At 35.4% G+C, this 26,092-nt stretch overlaps 2 protein-coding genes across 4 annotated transcripts; one reads left to right on the top strand and one right to left on the bottom strand.

Moving 5' to 3' along the window:
• Positions 1-1,575: 1,575 nt before the first annotated feature.
• Positions 1,576-5,237, bottom strand: LOC121735942 (general odorant-binding protein 56d-like). The gene is made up of 4 exons (XM_042126947.1): positions 5,151-5,237; positions 4,248-4,358; positions 2,518-2,632; positions 1,576-1,776 (listed from the first exon to the last, which is right to left on the bottom strand). Exons 1-4 carry the CDS (start codon positions 5,193-5,195, stop codon positions 1,646-1,648), a joined length of 402 nt encoding a protein of 133 aa, XP_041982881.1. The 5' UTR covers positions 5,196-5,237; the 3' UTR covers positions 1,576-1,645.
• A 7,598-nt stretch (positions 5,238-12,835) lies between these two features.
• LOC121735941 (protein tipE) lies at positions 12,836-18,639 on the top strand. 3 transcript variants are annotated; one of them, XM_042126945.1, is made up of 4 exons: positions 12,836-12,897; positions 12,982-13,038; positions 16,564-17,410; positions 17,991-18,639. In XM_042126945.1, exons 3-4 carry the CDS (start codon positions 16,644-16,646, stop codon positions 18,040-18,042), a joined length of 819 nt encoding a protein of 272 aa, XP_041982879.1. In that variant the 5' UTR covers positions 12,836-12,897; positions 12,982-13,038; positions 16,564-16,643; the 3' UTR covers positions 18,043-18,639. The 3 variants fall into 3 exon arrangements, with proteins under 3 accessions (XP_041982879.1, XP_041982880.1, XP_041982878.1); XM_042126946.1 differs by lacking the exons at positions 12,836-12,897; positions 12,982-13,038 and adding an exon at positions 14,149-14,179; XM_042126944.1 differs by lacking the exons at positions 12,836-12,897; positions 12,982-13,038; positions 17,991-18,639 and adding an exon at positions 14,772-16,104 and having other exon boundaries at positions 16,564-16,641.
• The last annotated feature ends 7,453 nt before the right edge of the window (positions 18,640-26,092 follow it).

The following is a 26,092-nucleotide window of genomic DNA, read 5'->3' as shown; positions in this document are numbered from 1 at the left end:
TGAAATAAGGCGGCAAACGAGCAAACGGGTCACCTGATGGAAAGCAACTTCCGGCGCCCATGGACAGTGTCCATTGGACACTCGCAATATCAGAGGAGCTGCTGCAGGTGCGTTGCCGGCCTTTTAAGACGGAATAGGGGAGGGTAAGGAAGGGAATAGGGTAGGGGATTGGGCCTCCGGTAAACTCACTCACTCGGCGAAACACAGCGCAAGCGCTGTTTCACGCCGGTTTCCTGTGAGCCCGTGATATTTCTCCGGTCGGGCCGGCCCATTCGTGCCAAAGTATGGCTCTCCCACGTACTAAAAGAGTAAGCTACATAAAAAAGTAGCTTACTCTTTTTGATTAAATTTTGAATTAGTCCTCTACAATATTTTAATTCAAATCATATTATATTATTTTATTTCATTCTTATTACTTTAAATATTTTTATTTTATAACGTCATATTTTTTTTCTTTTAGACACTTAGCTATAAAACGATTAAAAGGGCTAAAGTTTATGAATTTGTGAAGACGTAGATAGCTTAGAATATTATGAGTTATGAGTAATTATGACCCAAGTAGATGACGCCCGCAACTCCGTTGCGCCAAAACTCGTTTATCGCGCGGGAACCGTACATTTTTCTAGAACAAAAAGTATCCTATGTCCTTTCCCGGGACTCAAAGTATCTCCATACCAAATTTCAGCAAAATCGGTTCAGCGGTTTGGGCGTGAAGAGGTAACAGACAGAAAGACAGACGGACAGACAGACAGACACACTTTCGCATTTATAATATTAGTATGGAAGTATGGATATTTGGATCACCTGAAACTTAATTTGAGTAAAAAATTAAAATATAATACTAAACTTACCTTTAAGTTTAGTATATTTTTATTGTTACTCTCATACTAATAATTAAGTATTATTAATTATTATTAAATTTGCAGTGAGTAATTAGTGCAAAAATAAAATGTCGAAAGGCTTTAGTTGTGTATAATTCTTTGGAATCTGCATTTATTCACTAAAAACTTAAGAGGAGACACTAGGGCCGTTTTTCCATACAAACGTTGTCCCTTGTTTCCTCCCTGGATAATGTCGGTAGAGTTATATTTTTTTTCCTGAATATCTATGGTCACTTTTAGCATTATATCCCTATGTTTTCTTTCTTTTCATAATTTCCTTATTAAAAATATAGGTAATATTATTATGAACGTTCAAAAACCCAATAAATTGGCCAGACTTTCAGCTGTGTTCAAACATCCAGAAAACTTTGGCTAGATTATACAAAAAAAATAAAACATAGGAACACAGCTTAAGCCTTGCTTTAATGTTTAATGAAAAAAGTAGCGTCTTTAATCGGTTATAGTTTTGAAGAAGAAAATATCAGGGGACAACGAATCGTTGATTTTCTGTTCAGAATTTTCAATTCAAGCTGCAGTTGAATGTTTCTATCGCGCTCTGCGAGGGGAGGCTTGAGGTTAGGGAGACGGCAATAGATTTTACAAATACTTGTTTGTCATTTCTCTAGCCCTTGGTGTATCCTCTTAACACCTTGCTCCACTTGGATTCAACAAAAAGGCAATCATAAACAAAGAATTGTTGCAAAATTTTAATTTATCAGAATAATAAATTCGTAACGGCAGTTAGGGTGGAGTTATGTTCGAGTTTACTGGAACACTGAGTGCTTGGCGTCCTTCTCGTGGTAGCATTTGGCGTAGTTCCAAGCTGTTTGCTGCGGCGTGGTGCCCTTGTTGGCCAGGCAGGTGTCTATCAGCTTCTCTACCGCGGGCTTGTCAGCTGGAATATAAAAATATAGTTAGGGTGAAGCCAAATGAGCGTAATTTGTGAAGTTTTGTCGCAGAATTTCGGTCGCGTAAATATCTTTTCATACAAATCAAGACTCACAAAATTACGCTCGTGTCAATCAAACAGGACTTTTGTATGAAACTGAATGCAGCAGAATATCTGCCAGCCGAAATTCTGCGACTCACAACTCACAAATTACGCTCGTTTGGCTTCATCCTTATAGTTTTTATTCGGTGATGAATTGGCTATTCATTTGGATAGTCTGGGAAACTAGTCCCATTCATTCGCAGGGGTTGGTCCTATCCTAATTACAAATACAAATATTTTATTAACCAAAATTTATTTTACATAATGTGATTGCTAGATTCCTACATTAGGACTAATTATTTGCTGGATTAGGGTAACTCGTCCCACATTTTCCTAAAATTGGGAATCTCGTCCTACATGTAGGTACTCTAAGTAACTCGTCCCATTTGGACAACTCGTCAGTACTCCACAGAATACATTAAATTATGTGTTCTCTGCCCATAACTATAATGCCTGAGGTAGAAAACTCTTTCCACATGTATATATATATTTGAATAACTCGCCACATATTATTCAGGAGTAATATGGGGCGAGTTAATATGATACGAGATACGAGTTAAACTTTTCAGGAAACTACTTTCTCATTTTGAAATCTCGTCTCAATACCACAACTCGTCCCAATACAGCAACTGGTCCCACACTCACCCGCGTTGGGCACTTTCGCGAGGGCCACATCCTTCTTGAACTTGCCGTCCTTGGTCATCAGCTCGGACTTGGTCATCATGCATAGCGCGTACTTCTTCAGGGGCTCGTTCTCTGTCTGCGAGAGAATGATGACGATTAAGTCGCTATAGTGCCAAAGTTTTTTTGGAACGAAGTTCCTTATCGCGCGTTGCGAAAGGGGGCTAGACGGAAAAAGTTCTAACGATTTGACACAAAAGTGTCGGTATATTACAACTAGAGCAAAAAAGTTGTACTCGTAAGCCGTGCGGTAGCGCGGGTGTCCCTTGACAACTCTCATTTTACAGCGTTTTAACTTACAAGGATCTTTTTGCTCGTGGTTATAAGATAAACTTAGTTACAGAATAGGCAAAATTACAAATAAATTCACGTGTCGCGATGGTTGTAAGCTTATAATTCCTTAATCGGTTGGACCGATTTTTATGAATTTTTGGCAGTAATTAAACAAAACTCATATAATAAGGTTTAGCCATCCTGTAACTTAGGTTGGCGTAGGTAGGCTAACCTAGCACAACTACGAGTAGGTGACAAAACTAAAGGGTGTTTGAAGAATTCACTGTGACAGAACTAAAAAAGCAGTGTTGAAAGAGTTACATTTTTGGGTCATTTGACTTATTTCGCATATAAAAGGTCAAAAGTAAATTTTTCAGCTCTATTTTTACAGTGAATTCTATACAAGGGACACAAACACAATTACACACTGTAAAGCAGCCATTCTTAACGCGACGCCGCCTCAAAGTAAAAAATCGTTTTGGATATGTTTTAGATCGCTTGTTTTCTATGAGAGGCCGGCCCGGCCTCTCATAGAAAACAAGAAATGGGCCATCAAGGAATAGAAAGGACGTAAGTGACAAAATGGTTTTAGTCGCGTAATTTAAAAAACCATAAATATATTTCATATAAGCTATGGGCAAATTATAGTGTATGCTTGAACTAATCTATGTACAAATTTTGGAAGCTTAAATCACTCTCCTCTGTTGGCAAAATTAGGATCCCTGTTTTTATAGAGGTATTTTTGATTAATTATTCTGTGTTATAAAAGTCATACTTTCGTAGCACTTTGTATGGAGCGTCGGGCAGGTCTTTTTTATGAGATATTTGAATTGTCATATCTTGGTGAATTTTTAAGCTATCAGAATCATTCTTTCAACGATGTTTCTATTTTTTAAGTGTATTTCAATAAGAAAAAAAAATAGTCATCATGCCTATTTTTTGGTGCCAGTCAAAAATGTCACTAATTTAAAAGGTTTCAAAAGAAAAGGACCGATAAGTACACTTTGTAGAGCAGCCTTTCCGAAAGTGGTCGATAACGCCCCCTTGTGGGCGCTGAAGGATTAAAGAGGGGCGGTGTGGGACCCAGAAAAAAATGGGGGCGTTGTGTAGAGTTTTGGGGGTGATTTATTATTTCATTGCATCTGGATGCATTTTTGGCTAGTAAGTTTTAAAGGCGACTTCTTAGAACACAATTTGTTAAACAGAAATACCGGAATTCTGGGATTGGAGAAAGTTCGGGAATGCAAATTAAGTCAGTGATAATGGTAAAAATATGGTTTGAAAGCCCCTGAATTGAAATACTTAAAGATAAGAAAATAGGTGAAACAAGGGCATTGGGGGCGTTAAAAAATAATTTGTTCTGAATATGGGCAATAGACAAAATAAGTTTGGGAACCCCTGTTGTAGACCTATATCCTCACCTTAAAATCTCCAGTCTTGAGTTTGTTGACGAGCTGCTCATCAGCCTTGGTCTCAGCGAGGCACTCCGACTTGTGCTTCTTCAGCTTCTCCTTCTGCTCGTCCGACAGCGCCTGATGATGAAGAAGAATTGATGATGAAGTGGAATTAATGATGAAGAGAAATTGATGATGAAGAGGAAATAGAATTATCACGAAATGGGCATGAAAGAATCTTGCGCTTGATCTCTTGCCTGTCATTAAAGAAAGAAAAAGTGTTCTTGTTTTTTGTGCACACACTTGGGCACTATGAAATCACTGGTTTCTGTCCTTATTTTAATGAAAAACCGGTCTGTCTAAGAAAATTATGTGGGAGGTATATCTAGTTCATTGTGAAAATAGCAGCGCTAAAAGAGCACTTTTTTGTTATTTATAAGGGAAAGCGCCCCAGCCTCATATATTCCATACAAAAGAAAAAAAGTTACTCTTCCAACCCTGCTACTTTCACAGTGAACTCTATATAGGGGACTCGTGCACATCCTAAAGGCTAAAGTATTACCACTTAGTTTTGTTACACCCTGTATTCCCAAAATATCGGCAGTTCATTCTAACAAACCATGAGAAGGTGATAAATTCGAACACTATTAACTTATTATGGTACTTAAAAGTTTCAGAACTAAATTGTATTGGAAGCAATATTATTAAGTTAACTTAAAAATCATATATAATTCATTTAAAATAATAACACGATAGTAGAAAAAAAAATCAGTAATAAAACTAAAAACAAACGCAAAACTTTTAACATAATATATCGTCAACTTTTTAAGCGCGAATAATTTTTTGCAAAATAATAAAATTATTTTAACGGTATTTTTAAAATTAATAATAAGATGTTTTTATTATTTAATAATTATTTTATTTTTATACCTGAGCGGCCACGAAGCAGATGGCGAGTACTACTAAAGTCTTCATGTTTGTTGCTCACAGATTGTTGACTGTGGCCGGTGTAACATGGCCAGTCCTTATATAGGGCCAGGATAGTTAAATTAAATCCATTTAGGAATAATACTGTGGACATCTCCTGATCACAGCGATCGTAAACCTTTTTGGACCGCAACGTGTTTGATTATTGTAATTTTATGTTAATAAGTATTTTCTTAATTTACGTAGGAAAATTGACACAGCTTAATTCTAATTTGTTATACCTTTTTTGTACATGTGACAAACAATGATTTATGAGAAAAGGAGAGTTAATATGACCACTAAAATTTAGAATCATTACTCGTTTAGAAGAAATAAAACTAAAATGTTAAAAAAAAGGTAAAAGAAACGTAACGGAAACAGAAAATATTTTTTGGTAATAGAATATCAACTACACATTATGCTAAGATAAAAATAAAACTGCATATACAGGGTGTAGCAAAAATAAGTGATAATACTTTAGGGTGAGTACGTGTTCCTTGTAGAGAGTTCACTGTGAAAGTAGCAGCACTGAAAGACCAAATTTTTTTTTCACTTTTGTATGGGGAAACTCGTGACGCTCGGGCCCTTGCCCATACAAAAGTGAAAAAAAAATCGTCTTTCAGAGCTGCTACTTTCACAGTGAACTCTCTACAAGGAACACGTACACACCCTAAAGTATTATCACTTATTTTTGTTACACACTGTATATCTACTCCGCAAAAGCAATTCATAAAATTTCCATTTTTCATAACATATTTTATTACTGTGGTGTATTATTCAATACAATACTTTATTGCCATCAATAGTATAGCTATTATACCTTTAGTAATAGTATGTACCGCATATTACCTTCGTCATTATTTTAATACTTATAAGTTATAACTCATGTAACATTGTAACATGTTTTACCAGCAACCACTATATTTAAATTTTTTAACTAATCTTTTACTAATTTAAAGTTTTAACACATTTTCAAGTATTAAGTAATGTCAAGATAGAAAATCAAACATTAAATTTTTATTTAATGATTAATATAATAAGGAAAATATTTTTTTACTTTTGCAATAGTTTTTTTTGCAAAAGGTTGGACAGCCCTAGATGCTCTGGAAAGATCTGGGATTAGCCTGTGTTTATCTCTTGATTCTTGTCACCAACTACAAAATACACCGAGTGTTTTTGTTACAGGCGACTTTTTTTAAATAATATAAATCAAATCAATACAAAGGTTTTACGTGAAAATTTGCTAAGCCGTTATGCATAATATTTTGTCATGAATATATTTTTTTAAATTTCATGTCAGGACATAATATGTGCACCCGTTGTTTTTATTATTAGCATTGACAAAATTAATGTTAGGTACCTATTTGAACAATATTTATAATATTATTATGTATTAATTTTTAAAGCAATTTTTTTCTGACACTTTGGTGCATGCTGCATAGGCTAAAAGACTGCCCTTTATTAAGTACAATAATAAAATATTTGCTTACAAAAAGCGAGCTCATCTTATCTTTTTTTATAACCTTGCAGTTTGCGAATAGGTAACTTATGGTCAGTTACATTTAACGAAACAGGTTTGAATAGTAAAGCTGGCATCTTTTGTTACTAAAATGGTTTTTAATTTTTATATAAAATTACTAGAAGTTTTTTGCTAATTCTGCGCAAAGAAGAATAACTCAATAATAGTCGATTTTCTGGGTATAATGGATGCTACATAAATTTGTTATTTTCTGTAGTACTTAGTAAGAAGTAAGGTAAGTTCTGTAATCTGTAGACTACCTGAAGGGAATATCTGAGGAGGAATCCTTTAACCAAAAGGAGGTTCCAGAAAAAATATTATTAATTAATATGCAAACTGCCACTTAATTAAATAATTCTGCAAATAGGTATATAAATAACACTTTATAATATTGTGAATGTAATTGTGAAATTTAAAATAATATGTGACATTCCAAATGTTTTATTTCAAAACTTATTATTTGGAATATATAATTTAAGTATTTTTTATTTTATACCTATCAACCAATACCATCCACTGTGGTCCAGCCAAATCATCTTAACTGATAAATTGCACACAATCAGTTAACAAGCCTCAGTCAACTGAGCGTTGACCCTTCTGGCCTCTATTCACACGCCGACCTCAAAAACGACCTCCCAAGGACGAAAGGTTTTGCACGTTTTTGAGTTACATCACTGTTGTAGTAGAAGACAAAAACGACCTCCTAAGGTTTTGTACATTTTTGGGTTACATCACTCTCCTAGTGGGAGACAGAAACGTCCTCCCAAGGACGACAGGTTTTGCACGTTTTTGAGTTACATCACTGTTGTAGTAGAAGACAAAAACGACCTCCTAAGGTTTTGTACATTTTTGGGTTACATCACTCTCCTAGTGGGAGACAGAAACGTCCTCCCAAGGACGACAGGTTTTGCACGTTTTTGAGTTACATCACTGTTGTAGTAGAAGACAAAAACGACCTCCTAAGGTTTTGTACATTTTTGGGTTACATCACTCTCCTAGTGGGAGACAGAAACGTCCTTCCAAGGACGACAGGTTTTGCACGTTTTTGTGTTACATCACTTTCGAAGGAGGAATTCAACCAAATCAGCAGAATGCTTAATCAAAATGCATTCGCAATTTATTCCAATTTTTTTTTTCATAAAATAAGGGAGGAAACGAGTAAACGGGTCACAAAAGCAACTACCGTCGCCCATGGACACTCGCAAGTCGCAACATTAGAAAAGCTGCAGGTGCGTTACCAGCCTTTAAAATTCATTATGAAACTACTAAAATTTTCCCTTTTACCTGATGCTTGTTTCATAATTTACTAGCTATTTTTTTTATTTTATTTAATAAACAATAAAGAAAATACAATCACAAACTTAATCTAATACAGTGTATTTGACCGAGCTTTGCTCGGTATTCGATAAAACACGAATAAAATGACATTTTCTAAAAATGATTCCTAGCTAGATCGATTTATCGCCCCCGAAACCCCCTATATACTAAATTTCATGAAAATCGTTGGAGCCGATTCCGAGATTCCAATTTTACAATATGTCCCGACATCGGTGTCCAATCCTTTAACGCCAAAGAAAAAATATTTTTTTAAAAGTTGGAGAAAAAAAATATTTGAAAGCCAATTTGTCACTAAATATGCCATTAATTATGAGTTCAATTTGTGTTGAAAAATGTTTAAACAATGTGTCCCGACACCGGTGTCCGATCCTTTAATGTCATAATCTATGGCATATTTTATCGACAAATTGGCTCTTAAATTTTTTCTCTCTCTCACGGTTGCAAAATGGCAGCCATTTTAGTTTTTCTCCAGCTTTCACACTAATCTGACCAGTACTTCTCATGTAAATATCCTATGAAGATAAAAGAGGTCTCATTTGATAGCTAAACTTGTGGACTACGCTTACACAGGCAATATGTTATAAATTTCGTGGAATTAAACATAGAACCAAAGTTTAAAAAAAAAAAATGTTTTTTTATTAATGGCGTTTTGTGAAAAATCTAGCGCATTAAACTGGTTCTTTTTTATTTTAAAAAGATAGAGGGAACTTTCATCTTAAATAAATTCTTTATTTCAATGCTCTAAGTCAGATAGTTTAGAAGTTATAACGATTTTCCTATGAAGTATAGGTCAGATTAGTATGAAGTCAAAGAAAAAATTTGTTTTTCAAAAGTTGGAGAAAAAAAATTGAACTCATGATTTATGACATATTTTAGTGACAAAATGGCTTTCAAATAAGCCTTTTTAACAAATTAGGAGCGGGTCAAGTCTAATCTCATCTAATCTCACGTATTTTTTTTCTCATTGTTACAAAAAAAAAAGTAAGTACTATTTTGGTCCATTTCATCAACATAATCGTATACGTTACGTGATTAAGATCATTCTCTAATTCGTTCGAAAGAAAATAATTTCATTCATACTTTGACATTATACATCTACTGACTGTCAAACAATTAATAATAATATAATATAATATCTATGGACGCTTCACACCACGTCAGTCTGGCCCCGTGCTAAGTACCTGAAGGCCTTGTGTTACAGGTACCAGACAACGGAAATATATTTAATACTTTTATACTTTACATATATTTAAGATTTTTATTATATGATACACATATTTAATACACATCCATGACCCAGGAACTTTGAAAACTTTTTGTTCCGTCGACGGGATTCGAACTCGCGACCCCCGGCTTGAGCTACCAACGCCCTCACCACTGAGCCACAGAGGTCGTCTTTCGTTTAATTGCACAGTACACTCGTTTACGGAAACCCACATTGAAAAAAATCTCACGTGAGATTGAGGGGTGGGGGGGAGTGGAATGACTTGTGTTATAGGTACCACACAACGGAAATATATTATTTAATACTTTTATACTATACTTACATACATTTAAGATTTTTATTAGATCATCATACACATATTTAATACACATCCAGACTCGGAAACATTGAAAACTTTTTGTTCCCGCGTCGGCGGGATTCGAACCCGCGAGCTGCCACACACTCAACCAATTGAGCCACAGAGGTCGTTTTATGTAAATGTTGTTTTATGTAAAATTTGTTTTATTTTGTATTTTTTTTTGTTGGTGTGCAATAAAGTGTTTTTAGTTGTTTTATGTAAAATTTATTTTATTTTGTATTTTATTTTTGGTGTGCAATAAAGTGTTTTTGTATTGTATTGTATTCTGCAATGATTCTACTCTTAACTGGCCTATACTAAGATTAAATAATGCACCTTTATTATACCTTGATACTGGAAGTAAAGCTAGTTCATACTGATTATCAAGGACTATGTGTTAGTGTAAACACCGTTATCCTTGAAACCATCAAATGAGCCCGTCAAAATGAACAACTTTTTCTATGAGAACAATGCTGGGAACTCCAAAAAAAAATGCCGTCTTCATACCCATACGGATGCCCGGATCGGCAATTCGTATGGGTATGAAGACTGATTGTTTTGAGTTCCCAGCATTGTTCTCATAGAAAAAGTTGTTCATTTTGACGGGCTCATTTGATGGTTTCAAGCTTTCAAGGATAACGGCAGATAACGGTGTTTACACTAACATCTTGTATATTCTGTGGTACTAACTATAATATTACAATGATTTTAGTGCTTAATAGTATTGTCATTGCGGTGAGGCAATCGCTATGCTTCTCATATTGTAGGTAAATAAATGTTTCAAATATCATATTATCTTAAAGGCCGTATACACGATCGGTTCCAACCACCAACAGAGGTCACCTTGGTAGGGTTGGAACAAAAATCAACCGTGTAGATGCTTGTTTTTGTTGACCAACCAAATAACCTTCAATAGCCTTGGTAGTGAGCGCATCCCCCACGACCAATGTCAAATAGAGAACATTGAGTTGAAACGCAACCGTGTAGACGCTTGTTGGCGCTCAGTCGCACATTGATCGTCGGATGCGTTGCACGCGGTGTGTAGCGCCAGTAGCCAAAAATCTTAACGTTGCTATTAAACGTTCTTCCACAGACAAAGAATTTTCGTCCATTCTAAAATAATTGAGAAAATCATCAGAGTCCAATATTTTTTAAATGATTAAGTGGCTCTACGTTTTTCTTTCTTTTAAGCACCGTCTCATCTACAACCGTCTTTTTTACGTTTTTTTTTCATCACATGTAGAGTATACAAGCCAGCGCTATTGCGGTCTTTTGAGGTTTACATAGTGGTCCCATTGTTCACTTTTCCACAGCCTAGCCAAGGCCCAAGACAGACGAGTTGATTTACGTGTAGATAGAAATTCAACTTTGTTGACCCAACCAAGGTGACCTCTGTTGGTGGTTGGAACCGATCGTGTATACGGCCTTTTAGATTGTGTAAAGAAAAAAATAGTCATCATGTCGCGTTGTTTGTTGCCAAACTCCTCCTAGATGACTTTTATTTATACATACAAAATATTATTATAATAATAGATTATAGAAATCTCTTGATCTTGGCATCACTGGCAGATTTTAATGAAATTTTGTGAGGTTAACTACTTAACTAAATACTTGACTATTTTTCATTGCGGCTTGCGCAAAAATGTTCCGTTCTTGTAGGCATCTACCAGTCTGTACAAAAAAAAAATCTCAATTTTGTTAGTCAAAACTTAAGTCAAAAAAGGCTAAAATTCGGGAACGGCTGAACCGATTTGGCTAATTTTAGCCTTAAAATATTCATTGAAGTAAAGTGAACGTTTGTAAGGTGGAGAAAATTATGTAAAAAGAAACTACAATTTTATTTTTCTAAGTGATACGAAGTTCACCGGATTATTTAATTAAATAACATTAACTACACTTTAACAAATTAGTACTAGTGTAATAACATTAAGAAATTAGTATTATAAGTTTAGTAGTGGTACGCTTGATAGCGAATAATTACGCGCCTTATATTTATAATTTCAACCCCGCAACATCGGAATTGGTATTACCAATATTTAAGGCACCGAATTTATGTCAATTGTCAAAGTTAATCATTTTAATATTAAAATACTACAATATTATAATCTCCAAACCACAGGGATTAGCACAAAAGTAAACGAAATTTTAAATAATTTAATGCGAAGTTCTACAGTAAGAAAAATAAGTGATAATACTTTAGGGTGTGTACGTGTTCCTTGTAGAGAATTCACTTAGTATCCCTAAGTAGTCTGTGATTCACTGTGAAAGTTGCAGCCAGCAGCGCTGAAAGATGAATTTTTTTTTCACTTTTGTATGGGCAAGGGCCCGAGCGTCACAAGTTTCCCCATACAAAAGTGAAAAAAAAATTGGTCTTTCAGCTCTGCTACTTTCACAGTGAACTCTCTACAAGGAACACGTACAGACCCTAAAGTATTATCACTTATTTTTGTTACACCCTGTATAAATCCCTTTTTTGTCTGAACTGCAATAAAATTGCTAGTCATTGCTCTTATATTCGCTATAATATTATGGTATATTATCAATCTTGTTCCAGTTTCCAGAAGGCTAACATATGCCCCTGAACACTCCTGAGCCCTGGCTATTGCCCAAAAATGTCGTAACCACAACGTTATGATCCCAATATATAAAAATATATTGAGATCATAAAATAAAAAGTAAAAACATATATATAATTGTGACATTAAAACATATTATAATCAAAGAAATTCAAATTCAAATCCATTTATTTTTGCGTATGTGTGTTACAATAATAGGTCTTATAATATTTGATTTTAGGTTCAAAACATAGGCCTCTATGGGCATGCAAAATTAACAATAAAAAGAATTACAGTCTACATTCTACAACAATTAATAGATTATTTTATTTATTAATAACCATCAGACTCATACAAATAATATATAATATGTCAAATTTTCAATTGAAACATTAAAATGGTGTCATGCAATTATCAATTATAGGTCATAAAAAATGCATTATAATAGTCAACAATAATTATATAATAGTCAAATATTAATTCATTAATATTATTCTAAAATTATTATGTATTAAAATATCAATATTAAATTAAAATGACATTATTAAATTAGAAAAAAAAGGTGAATACATAGGCTACATTAATAACACCTGCATCTTGGTGATGCTGCATGACCATTTGTAAATAATAAAGGAGTTTTGGCATACCTATGCACATGCGCCATGCAGGCTCCAAAGAAAACATTCTAACACCAAAATGTTCGAAGCAAACACGTGAAAAAATCATCATGTAAACAGGTGTGTGTAATAAATTGAGTAATAAATAAAATAAATTGAGTAATCAAAAATTTACATTAAATTGTAAAAAAAAATTTTTTTCAGCGAGCGATGAGGGTAACAAAATGCAGACAGTTCGAACATCAGCGGAAAATAAGTTCTGTAAGTTTACATTTTTTCTGTTTTAGTTTTGTTTACTCATTAATTAAAAAAAATATATTTTAAAAATCTTATTAACGAAAGGTGTTTCGACTTTCGATAGTGAAACTAGTCATCTAAATATAATATTAAAAAAATAATTTAAAAAATTAAACGAATAAGCAACTTAATATTGAATTAATAGAGTTATTACGGTTTTTTTAATATTATTTTAATACACATTTTTGTTTTAAATGCACGATATAATATTCAAAATGGGGATAGTCCATTTTTTTTTAATTTTGCTCATTACAAAAACATTTCGAGGAATAAGGTCAGTGATCGTTTTTCTGTATATAAAAGAAAAAAATACCCATTAGTTACCTATATTTTTGAACAAATATGTTTAACCTTTGTTTGACCTTCAATGGCGTTAAATAAGCAATACATTCGACCAACATTACATTTCGAACTTTGGTAAGCTTCTCGTATCAGCTTTCACATAATGAGAACTTGCATTTGACGAACCAGCCATTATAAATAAGATTGAAAGGAAATTTAAAACACTACAGAGGTCAATTGGCCGCCGGTGATGACGTCAGAGCGAAACTTTAAAAATTTATTGAGAAAAAACTAGCCAATGAATTTCAAAATTATTTAATTTATATTCTTAAAATACCCTATTTTAACGAAAAAAAATATAAAAAGTACATGTGATTTTTTTTGGACAATGCCCATTGTGTTGAAGCTTTTACGAAACTACTTTTATTTTACAAAATATTCAAGACCAGAAAAAATTTAATATCCTTAGGTATTTCATTATTGAGATCATCTCGAGAAATTTTATTGGAATATCTGTACATAAGTGCCATTAATTCCGAAGTAACGCGTTTTATAAAACTCATAAGTACTCATAACAAACACGAATTTGTCCTTGAAGCACGTCAGTATAGATGCCGCATTGCGCAGAGCAACTGTAGCTCACTTCACACTGAACCGGAGCAAAACATGCAGATATAAATCTGGGAAAATATTTGTAAATAGTAATAAAAGTGTAATTTAAATTGAATAGAAGTGTAAATAAGGCTGTGAAGTTTCAAGGAAAGGAAAGCATTAAGGCTGATAAGGATATATCAGGCGAGTACTAATCGTTCCCAGTTTTCAGGTTGGTGTAAGAAAATTTTACTTTCATAGCTTATATTGTGGTATTTTAAAACATTAAAATAAATGTTACTTAAAATTGTTAAGTGAAAATATGTTTTACTATTTAATTATATTTTTTGGTACATGATATATTTTCCATTTGCATCCATGCTTGAAAAATAAGTTTTTTACTTAAAATTTTCAAAGTGATCCTAAAATGTGCACTCTCATTATTTACTTGGAGTTGAGAATAATCCCGACTATTTAAAAAAAAAGTTTATTTCTAATATATTTCATAAACAAAGTATATTATATAAATTGAATTGAAAAATAAAAGTGATCTTTAAGGATTTTTTTTTAAATACTGTTAAAATTATGATGATGTTTACGTTTGTTAAAATAGGTACAAAATATTTAAAAATAAAACTTTGTGTGCAAATTTTACAAACCCAAATATTTTTTAATAGCCAGTCATAATTTATATAATACTCAGACGTCGAACATTGACATCATTAAGAAATAGCACACTCGAGGTTGCCTGCACTGCGCCGGATCGATCGCGGCAGCGCGCGTGCGCGGTCCGTCCCCGCCCGTCAGTGCTGCCAGTCCGCGAGAGGCAGCAGGTCTCCGCCATGCCGAAACCGACGCCCGTCGAGGACCTGATAATACCACCACAGGACCAGAAGATATGCGGGACCATCTGCGTCTGCCAGATGACGGCCGTGCTCAGCGCGGTCGCCATTGTTTATCTCACCGTCGCCATATACATGCCCTACACCCGCGCAATCGCCTCGGGGATCGACCCGACCCCGATTATGTGCACCACGACTAGGGCCGTCAACAAAGACAACTGCGACTGGGGCTCCTGCGGCGAGTGGTGCCTCAGCAAGACCTCCGGGGCCTGCATCCAGATCTACGTCAACGTTAGAAGGAACGGCTCGTCCTTGTTGTTGTCCGAGTGCGGGAGCGCCGCAAACAAAACCTGCTACGGCATAGACCAGGAGAATGCGAAGAAATACCACTGCATCCGAGACGAGTGCAGAAATTTGACCGGAACGTTCAACTGTACGGAAGGCAAATGTATAAACATTACGGACGCCTTCGAGTGTGCGTTCAGAGAAACGGATCCACCGTTAAAGTGTTCAGGGCGAAGGGGGAAGATAACGTGTATAGACGTTCACGGCCTGTTTTCGTGTAGTAGAGGAACTTGTAGAAAAATAAGAACGCCGTACAACTGCGACCGAAGATGTGTCGACATCCCGACCAGAAACAAGAACGTAATAGTGTTAAGTGGTGACAGAGTGTTTCTAGCGAAGTGTGCTAAACTCGCGAAAGAGGACGGCGGTGACATTGTGTGGACAGATTCAGGGGAGGAAGTGCTAATGCTGTCATGTCATGCCGTCCATAATGGCTCGTTAGGTGTCGTTGCAGTCGACTGTATAAACGCAGCATTGTTGCCTCGCACAGAGATATCAGATTTAACCAATTTTACACATTTGCAGTATCTCTACACGCTTCGAGCTGTCCCTAATCATGTAATTGCTCCATCTGAAGTAGAGTTGACGCTGGCTAACGACAGCCGTTTACAAATCAACCTTGAAGGATGCGTCAATACTTTGGCGGACGAATGCAAAGAGTTTCTGAAATCGTATGGAAGAGACGGCACGGATCACAATGCGAAGGCTCGGTTCCCATGTTTCTACACTGAGAACAATCCAGATATTGTCGTTGCGAGATTCGATTTAGATGCGACTTATCGTCAATTCCTTGTTGCGTTGGTGCTTCCTACGGTTCTGGTTGTTGTGTCTTGTATAACTTTAATGCTGTGTCAAAAGACAGTTGAAGTGGGTGACGATGCAAAAATGAGATTCAAAAGTTGCACTGGTGGACAATCCGAAATGCAAATGTCTCCAAACGATCCTGTATCTCCTCTCTGAGATCAGTCACGTGAGAAATCTTTTAGTGACCTACATTTTAATACTTAACGTGTGGCTTATATTGAATAGCAGTGAATAGCTCTACTACAGTAGAAACGTCCTTGATAGAAGTATTGCGTGACTCGAGGAAATTTAAGTTTAATATTATTAAAGTATCAATCGTTTTAACGAAATTACCTTTACATGTTCAAAATATAGTTTAATAAATATTTGGATTACAACATAAAATACCAATAATTGTATTATTCTTAGAAAAATGTAGTATTTCCTCATAAGTTATTGTAAAAACTTACATTTGAATTGATAGAATTATGTAACGAATTCCGATTTTAAACTATTATGTAACTTAAATTGAAAACGAATTTTTAGGCCTTTTTGAATTATTTTACTCTTGTGGATACTTTTTATAAGAATGTTTTTATGAATTATTTATTCATTCAAAACTAACATTCAACTTTTTTCATTTCAGGCGTTCCCCTCCTCTGCGAGGGCCCGGCTGGTTCATTAAGAGACGACTAATTGCTTACCTGCTACCTTTGCACTCCCACCATGTCATCCTTAAGTAGATCTCGCACGACCCTCTCACCGGCTGCCTCGGAAAGATCTACTCTTCCTATGGGGGCCTCAGTGGAGCCCGGAAGCGAAGATTTGACACCTCTAGAACCGACACGGGAGCAGCTTTTGGCACATTTTTTCGAAAGATTCAAATTTTATACGTCGCTCACCCTCGGCACCGTCGCTATACTCGCTGTCTTCGCGTTCCTCTTCCTGATCCCGTTCGTGGTTGAACCAGCGATTCAAACGATACTCGCTGAGTTTGTTCCGGAAGCTGGGATATGTGCTGTGTCAGAACACGTCTACGCCCAAACGATGTCGAACTGCTCGTGGGCGTCATGCAGAGAAGGCTGCACGACGACTCACACGAAATGTCACAAAATACGTGTCAATTTGGCCCGAACTCCGTTCTCCGATGATGCTCCAATACCGAAGGAGTGGGATGAGGTGAATTTGAAATTCCTGATCAATCCGGAGGGGTGTGGATATCCACCTCGAGTGAACTGCTCAGAATTCGCCCACGACTACGCGGGGAAGAAGGCGCCCAAGATATTTCCCTGCTACTATAGCCTCACGCGTCCCGATCTGGTGGTCGCGAGATACTCCTGGGAAAGCACAATCCGAGGACTCATCCTGGCCCTGGTATTACCGACGACCGTATTCGTGTTTAGTCTGAGTGTGCTCGCCTATTGGCACTGTCACTGCTGCGATAGAGCATGCAATAGGCGTGTCCATGCCGAGTCCTTCGCGAGTAAAGAAGAGTAAGTATTCAACTATTGTTAAACTTGTATTTTTAATACCTTCTTCACATTCTCTGTTATTAAGGGGCTATCGAACGCTTCCAGGAAATATCTCAAATTCAAGACCAATGAAGTCTCGACGTAGTAGAATTTCTTTTGGGATTTTGTTTATAGCAAGTACGTTTTGTGTTGCGGGTTTATTATTGCGGGTAGATTGTGTGCATCATTTCACTGAGTCATTTAAAAATGCAACGTAGACAAGCAATGACTTTAATTGTAGAGTTTTTTGTAGACTATCAAATAAGAAATTATCGTGTCTTAGAAACGTCACTTACATCCTGCTTGCACTAAGAATTACAAAATCTACATGATCGATTTATAGAATTTGATACAATATAACAATACCTTAAAACTAATAAACCCTACACCCTATAGCAATCAAAAAAAGAATTAGTAAAAATGCAATTGAACATTTTTGAGTATTTTGGCACGGAATAAGAAACCCATCTACCCTCACTTACTGACAAACGTTTGTTGTTTTTGTGACTTGATTACTAGAATATACTTATTTGCCTAATTTCTTATTTTTTTGTGATTTCAGTAGCAAACTCCTGTGTGAGTTGGACGACGATCCAAGCGACGACGTGTTCTGACGCCGCGCGCAAACGACCGCTCGCCGCCGCGCCTCGCCGCGAAATGGCTACACGCAGCTCTGAGCCGCAGCCGCTGCGGAAACGCCGACCTATCTATAACCGCTGCGTTTTTCCGCTGCGTTTCTCCGCTTATTTAAGCTTTAAATTGCATGACATTCAATTTTATCTCCAGGTAGAAACATAGTTCCAATTTATTAACTTCATAGACTCCATAGTGATAATAGAAAATAGCAGACCATTTTCAAAAATAGTTACGAATGCTAGAAAATTAGATATCATATCATAGATAGTAAAAAAAATATTAATCGATCCAAAAATGACTCGAAATTAAAAAAACGGATCTAATGAAACTGATACTTGAGTCTTTGGTCAGTTGAAATCGTAAATTTTGGACTTGATCAGTATTAATCGTCGCGACGCTTGGGCAGAAATTTCGAAAAATGTGTAAAAAAACAAAGTACGTCTCTTTATTCTAAATTAGGACTAGGCCGGGTAGGTTAAGATTTTTAATATATTTGCTGTTGTTATGCCGATATGATATTTAGACTAAAAAGCATTAACACAATAAAAATTACAGTGAGAAATAAATTAAAGCCGAAAAAAAACCCTTTTTTACAGAAATATGATGAAAAATAAAAATTGACAGTTGAAATTGTGAATTTAAAAATTATTGTCATAATTGTATTGCTCAATAATGCTTGTAACAAAATACACTCAGATTTGTTTAGAAATAAAATTTATTACTCAAAATTATTATTACTCAAAATCATTATAAATTATGCTCTTCAGCGTATTCACATATTGTCTGGATATTATTTTTAGTCTTAGTATATTTGATTCGAAAAGCTGCTAAAAATAAATATTTCCTTAAGTTATAAAACAATTGACTACAGAAAAAGTTCAAGCTCTAAACAAAAAATGGAAAATAAAATATTTTTTTACCAATGTAAAAGTTATGTCCTGACTGAAAAATGTCTAAAGTCTTTCAAAATATAAATTAAAAAAAATTTGTTGTGATTAGCTTAAATTTTTATTCTATGCCTTTATTAATTATTCCTTGAATTAATCTGAAATTATTAATATACATAAGGTTGTGTTTATAATCCTATTTGCTTTTAAAAACATTTTATAACATTTTTGATATATTTTTTTTGTTTATTTTTTTGACGTTATTACATTAAAACAAGTAACAACTATTGATAATTATTATTGTTTAACAAATAATATTAATTTTTTTATGTTTTTTTTAATTTAAATGACGGACGTTTGAATAAATTTAGGAAAAAATACTCAATGTCGATACTATTCAATAAAAAAATATGCTTTGTTGTAAAATGTAACTTGTATTTTATAAATCATAATGACAATTCTTCATAGTTGCATATTATTATTTTTAATAAGTGTACACTAGATTTTTTAATGTAACAGAGTAGAACACTCCTTAGTAATAAAATTGTTCTATCAAATGTTATTAACAATTATATAGTTAGAGAACTCTATACGAACCGTTGTCTATACCAGAATGTGAAAAAAATGATAACTTCATTGCAAGAGATATAAGGAGTTTTTTTTTTTACTTATGCAATAAGTAAGTAAAAAAATTTAATAATTATTTTTTTAGTATTGTCTCGATGCATCTTCTCGACTGTGTAAGCTGACGCTAATAAATGCACTTTTAAGTAGACGCAGTTTTAGCAGTTTAACTTTGTATAATTTGGTCGTATTATATATCATGATTCATGTGTCTCATCTATCGTCGGGAAATAGTAACACGACCAAATTCAGAAGTGTATCTGCTCAATAATCAGTTTCCTAAATTTCTTATTATTTTTTTTAATAAAAATCTAGAAAAGGAGAATGAATAAAGTGATCCAAATTTCCACCACTAACGAGACCCATATAGCCCATCAAATATAGAGTAACTTTCATTATAAGACAAATTAAAAATAAGCTGTCAGTAAAATGTTATGACCATAATATGAAAAATATTTTTTGTGTGAAAATATTGATATCGATATTCATCTATTTCATTAAAAACCTAAAAGGAAATGCCAAGCGTCATGACATAACATAGATTGAGTAGTCAAAAAGTGCAATGGATCATATTAATTATTAATACTATTTTATGGAATAAAATGGTAGCAAACTTTTTCATTCCGTCATAACTTTTTACTAACAGGATATTTTTGGTTGCGATCCTGTTATAATAATTCCGTATTTTTAGCAGACCATTACGTAAGTGTTATTGGTTGTTGACATTTGCTCCAAACTCAATACATTTTTATTACATCTACAATATTTTTCATACAAAATAGTAAAATACACGACTATTTATTCAGCCTTAACTTTTCACTGACAGGGTATTTTCGATTGCGGTCTGGTTATAATGATTCAGTATTTAGTAGACAATTTTACTATATAGGTCTCGTTAGTGGTGGAAAGGACCAGACTCCATACATTTTAAAACACACTCCTTTGTTAAATTGCTATTACAATAATAATTACGTGATGATGTTTAATATCTGTTTTTTTTTTCGATCATACGGCTACACTGAAGAGAGATGTCAATATCTATTTAATTTAATGAAGAGTTTGACGGAAAATGTACTGAGTTTGAGTGCAACTTTTTATGAAATAAAAGTCAAGCAATCTCTCTAAGTGGAGCCAACAGCTATTTAATTTTAAGCCGTTATACACAAATTTCCAATAACTGCACTATAGACTTAATTAGACTTAATTTTTGATAGTCCACTTATTCAAAAAATCTATAAGCGACTGATTACTTTATCAGTCAAATTAATTTTATGATTAAGTGGAAAATGCATGATACTTCAACAAATACTTTAGTGTTAGAAATTCAACACTTACTAAATATTTATAATGCTTATTTTATTAAGCTATAAACTATGCTTAAGTATAAAATATTATAAATGCGACTTATACCATCCAATTTAATTACTTAAATATGAAAAAAACCGTTACATTAGGTTTTATATTTTTTCAAAGTTTATTTCGTAATTCGTATTTAGTAAAATTATCAAAATGATATTGAAAATTGTAAATAACAAATTAAATAATGTAATTTATTTTTATTCGCCGTTGTATTTAATGTAAATATTTAATTATAAAATAAATTATACTGCATTTCAGCAACACAAAGTGTTATGACAAATAAAGCTTTTGTAAAATGTATTATTTTATTGACATGAGGGATATTAAGGCCAGAGTAAAAATCGGCACCACGGAACGGCCACCATTAGACGATTTCTCTGCTCATTTCCAGTGTCCTCAAAACATGAGTGTGTTGATTATGACCAGACACAACAATTTGTTTAATATGTTTCATCCGGTAAGCATGAATTAGTATTATTTAGCTAATTTATGTCGGGCTCCCACACAAAACCGCGAGTTCTCATCGCATCGCATCGTAATGTCACTTTTATTATGAATTTTGCCGCAGATATTTGCGATGCGATGCGGATTCGCACTTCGCAGTAATGACGTGGGAGAGCCATGCTTCGGCACGAATGGGCCGGCTCGACCGGAGAAATACCACGGGCTCATAGAAAACCGGTGTGAAACAGCGCTTGCGCTGTGTTTCGCCGAGTGAGTGACTCTACTGGAGGCCCAATCCCCTACCCTTTTCCCTTCCCTACCCTCCCCTATTCCCTTCCCTACCCTCCCCTATTACCCTATTCCCGCTTAAAAGGCCGCCAACGCACCTGCAGCTCTTTTGATGCTGCGGGTGTCCATGGGCGACGGAAGTTGCTTTCTATCAGGTGACCCGTTTGCTCGTTTGCCCCCTTATTTCATAAAAAAATAAAAAATGTGTGGGAGCCCTTAAAGCCTAATTTTGTGCCCACACAATTTTTCACATGACTGGCGATCGTAGAAACGTTTGATGAACGTAGCTTTAATTAAATGAAGAGTTTAACAGGAAATCTAGAGCTTAACTTTCATTAGTTTAACCACTTCCTGATAAAGTGCCTGATAGGCTATCCACAACTTTTTTGACAGATTCTCCATACTCTATCAGATAGAGTAGGCTATCCACCACTTAACTTGACAGATTCTGTCAAGTTAAGTGGTGGATAGCCTATTGGGCACTTATCAGGAAGTGGTGAAACAGGCCCTAAAGTTAACAAATTATATTAAATTATGAGTGCGGCGACTAGACGCTGGATATCTTGAGAGCCTTTTTGTCAAAAACAAGTATCATTTAATACCGCACCCAGAGACAAATATTAATTACTAAACTGTGATTAAATGAAGTTTTTTTTATGAAATAAGGGAGCAATCGAGCAAACGGGTCACCTGATGGAAAGCAACTTCCGTCGCCCATGGACACTCGTAGCATCAGAAGAGCTGCAGGTGCGTTGCCGGCCTTTTAAGAGGGAATAGGGTAATAGGGGAGAGTAGGGATGGGAAGGGAAGGGAATAGGGGAGGATAGGGATGGGAATTGGGCCTCCGGTAAACTCACTCACTCGGCGAAACACAGCGCAAGCGCTGCTTCACGCCGGTTTTCTGTAGGAACGTGGTATTTCTCCGGTCAATCCGGCCCATTCGTGCTGAAGCATGCCTCTCCCCTCTCCTAGATTTTGACATAAGCCCTATTACAGGACACAATAATTATACATTGTCTGTCAAACTCTTTATTTACTAAATTAAAGTTACGATACAATGGACAGACACACATACAAACACAAAGAAGTCTCATAATAGTTACAAGCTTACAACAAAGATTTTATGTCAGAGATATTCTGTCGCGGCCCACAGGTTGAAAAACACTGAAATAAGGCATTTCCATTTTTAACGCCATCTTCGGGATTTTTTTAAAACTACCTAGTTATTTTTCCGCCTTATAACATCATAATATTCTATTGCTAAATGAAATATGTTTTATTTAGAATTAGGTTAGAAAGTGGGTTATAAGTGAGTTGTTATGAAACCGACGTGGTATTATAACAACTCTTAACTCTATATATATTAATACCCATACTATTATAAATGCGAAAGGGTTCTGTATCTGTGACTCTGTTAAGCATTCGCGTACTAACCCACAAAAAAATATGTATTGAGTTATGAATGCAGATATGTTCTCTAGATGATTTAGAACAAGACTGCATTCAAAATTTAACAACAAAAAAAATTGTGAGTTAGGACACTAATGCTTAACAGCGACCATATACAGGGTGTAACAAAAATAAGTGATAATAATTTAGGGTGTGTACGTGTTCTCTGTGAGAGTAGCAACGCTGAAAGACCAAAAAATTTTTTTCTTTTTTGTATGGGGAAACTCGTGACGCTCGGGCCCTTGCCCATACAAAAGTGAAAAAAAAATTTGGTCTTTCAGCGCTGCTACTTTCACAGTGAAATCTCTACAGGGAACACGTACACACCCTAAAGTATTATCACTCGTTTTTGTTACACCCTGTATACTATGAGTCCCGGGAAAGGACATAGAATACTTTTGATCCCAGATAAATGTATGGTTCCGTCACAATAAACGAATTTTAGAGTTGCTAGCGTCATCTAGTGTAAATAACTAATTTCGCTAAATCCCGACAGCTGATTTCTATCACAGGTACTAGGAAATCGAACCCATGACCTAGGTCGAACCTGGGTAATTATGAAAAACAAGTGTAAGTATTTCTACGGCAATGCAGTAAAACGCAAGCTGTCGTGACGAGCGCGGTCGTTCACCGCGGGCACACGGACATGGGCGGAGCGGATAGTGGATAGCCTATCCGCTATCCGCTTTATGGGAAAGTACCAGGCCATCAGATCACGAAAGCTTACTTTGGATATTTTTGTAAAAGTACCAAGCAATAAGAAACGGCAGAAAGCTTATTTTGGATTTTTATGTGAGAGAGGTGCAATCTAAAAAAACAAGAAGGAAGTTAGACCAAACGATCGGATCGTTTGATCGGAGGAAAACCTCTTAGAAGGGAAAGAGAACTGCCAGAGAGAGAAGGAATAAAATAAAAGAAAAGAAAAGACCTTTGTCTAAAGACACATTTCAAAATGTTTTTTTGTATATTTAATAAAATATTAGTTTACTCGTATATACTCGTAGTTAAACGCCTCTGTGGTCCAGTGGCTTAGAGCGTGGCTCTCGACTCGGAGGTCGTGGGTTCGATTCCCGCGTTGGAAACATGTTATTTCCAAGTTTGGTTAGGATAATGCAGGCTGATCACATGATTGTCTGACAAGTAAGATGATCCATGCGTCGGATGGGCATGTAAAATATCGGTCCTGCACCTGATTTCTCACCAGTCGTGTCGGTCTTCCGTCCCACTGGGTTTAATGAGAGAAAAAGGAATATAGCGTGCTCTTGTGTAGTACTGCGCTTTTTTAGTAAGCTACAATTTTAAAAAGGCTGGCCTAGCTACGCCTGGCCTATAAAAGTTTGTAAAAAGTACCCTCGACTATTTGCAAAACAATAAAATCCATATTCTTATTCAGTGAAACGTTCCAAATATCAATCTAATTTGGAAATCGTAACTTAGGACTATTTTCATACAATACTAGCTGTCCCGGCAAACGTTGTTTTGCCATAAAATTATTTTCCCTGTTTTCCTGCTTTTCTCTTGAAGTTTTTTCTGATTTTTTTTCTATAGACCTCACGGAGCCCGAGACCTTTCCAACGAATGCAAAACCATAGAAATCGGTTCGTGGGTTCTGGAGTTATAGCGTCAGAAAGGAAAACCCGACTTATTTTTTTATTTCAAATATCGATTTCGAAATCGCTCCTCCCATGCCCGTGGTGGCGGCCTAGGTAATGTTCACTCTAAATTATTGCTAGCTATCGATCCTGGCTATTTTTTGTACCACCACTATCAATAGTTTAGATGGTATATAAAATGGATAACGTTTATGGCATATTTATTCGGTTATTTTGAGTTTATTGGTGAACTAGTTTATATCTCGGCTTCGTCCGTCCACGTAGTCTACGTAGTAGCGTATTGGTACTGGTATAATAGTAAAATAAAAAGATGTTTGTGTGTGTGTTAAAACTTAAGTAGACTTATTTACTGACAAAATTGTAGATTTCAAATAACAAATATTATGGAAAATTTGTCATATATTTTACCTACCTTTTTCCTTATATATGACTAGGTGACTTAGCAAACATCGTTTTGATGGTCATACCTATACCTCTTTAGCACACAAGATTTTATCGCAATCGGTCTAGTTGTTGCAGAGTAATTTGGTAGTAAACACCGGGACACGAGAATTTTATATACGATGGATTATGAAAACTATATTTATGACTACTAGAGCGTCCGTGGCCTAATGGGTATACCTTTGGTGCGCATTCTTAGCGGGTGCAGGTTCGAACCCGGGTGGAGGCGTGTACCTATGAGACATTTTCTGATCTCAAGTACATAATACGGACGCTCGTACGGTGAAGGAAAACATCGTGAGGAAACCCGCACATAGTTGGTCCCAGACGTATTGACTAGTTCTTTCCTCTGGATTAGGCCGCCTATGATGCGAGAATGCTACGCGCTTGGGCAACCATACGGACATTTAAAAATCTTGTCCCAGGCACTACAGTATTTGAGGAGTGGTTACTTCGCTCTGAAAAATACTGTATAAATCATCCACAACGGTTGTAAAGGCCTAGTTTTTTTATTTATGACTGTTCTTTTAAAACGATAATATTTTAAATAATTAACTAGCTGACCCGGCAAACGTTGTTTTGCCATATCAATTATTAAGGGTGAACAACCCTTATTACTTAGGGATATGAAAAATAGATGTTGGCCGATTCTCAGACCTACTCAATATGCTCACAAAATTTCATGAGAATCGGTCAAGCCGTTTCGGAGGAGTACGGGAACGGACATTGTGACACGAGAACTTTATTTATAAGATAAAACGAACCTAAACTTAAGCTTTCGGGCGTACCTTAAAAAACTTATCAGTAAAATGCACACAAACTCCAATCTTCGAGGCCTCGTATTCCGGGGCCCTTTTTTTTTTCGAAAGTGTCTAAGCTACTGGTCTGGTTAAGACCATGGTAGTTTAATCGTGGCTATAACT

The sequence above is a fragment of the Aricia agestis genome, chromosome 18 (genome assembly GCF_905147365.1).
Source record: "Aricia agestis chromosome 18, ilAriAges1.1, whole genome shotgun sequence".
NCBI lineage: Eukaryota > Metazoa > Arthropoda > Insecta > Lepidoptera > Lycaenidae > Aricia > Aricia agestis.
This window is presented reverse-complemented; position numbering and strand designations above follow the sequence as displayed.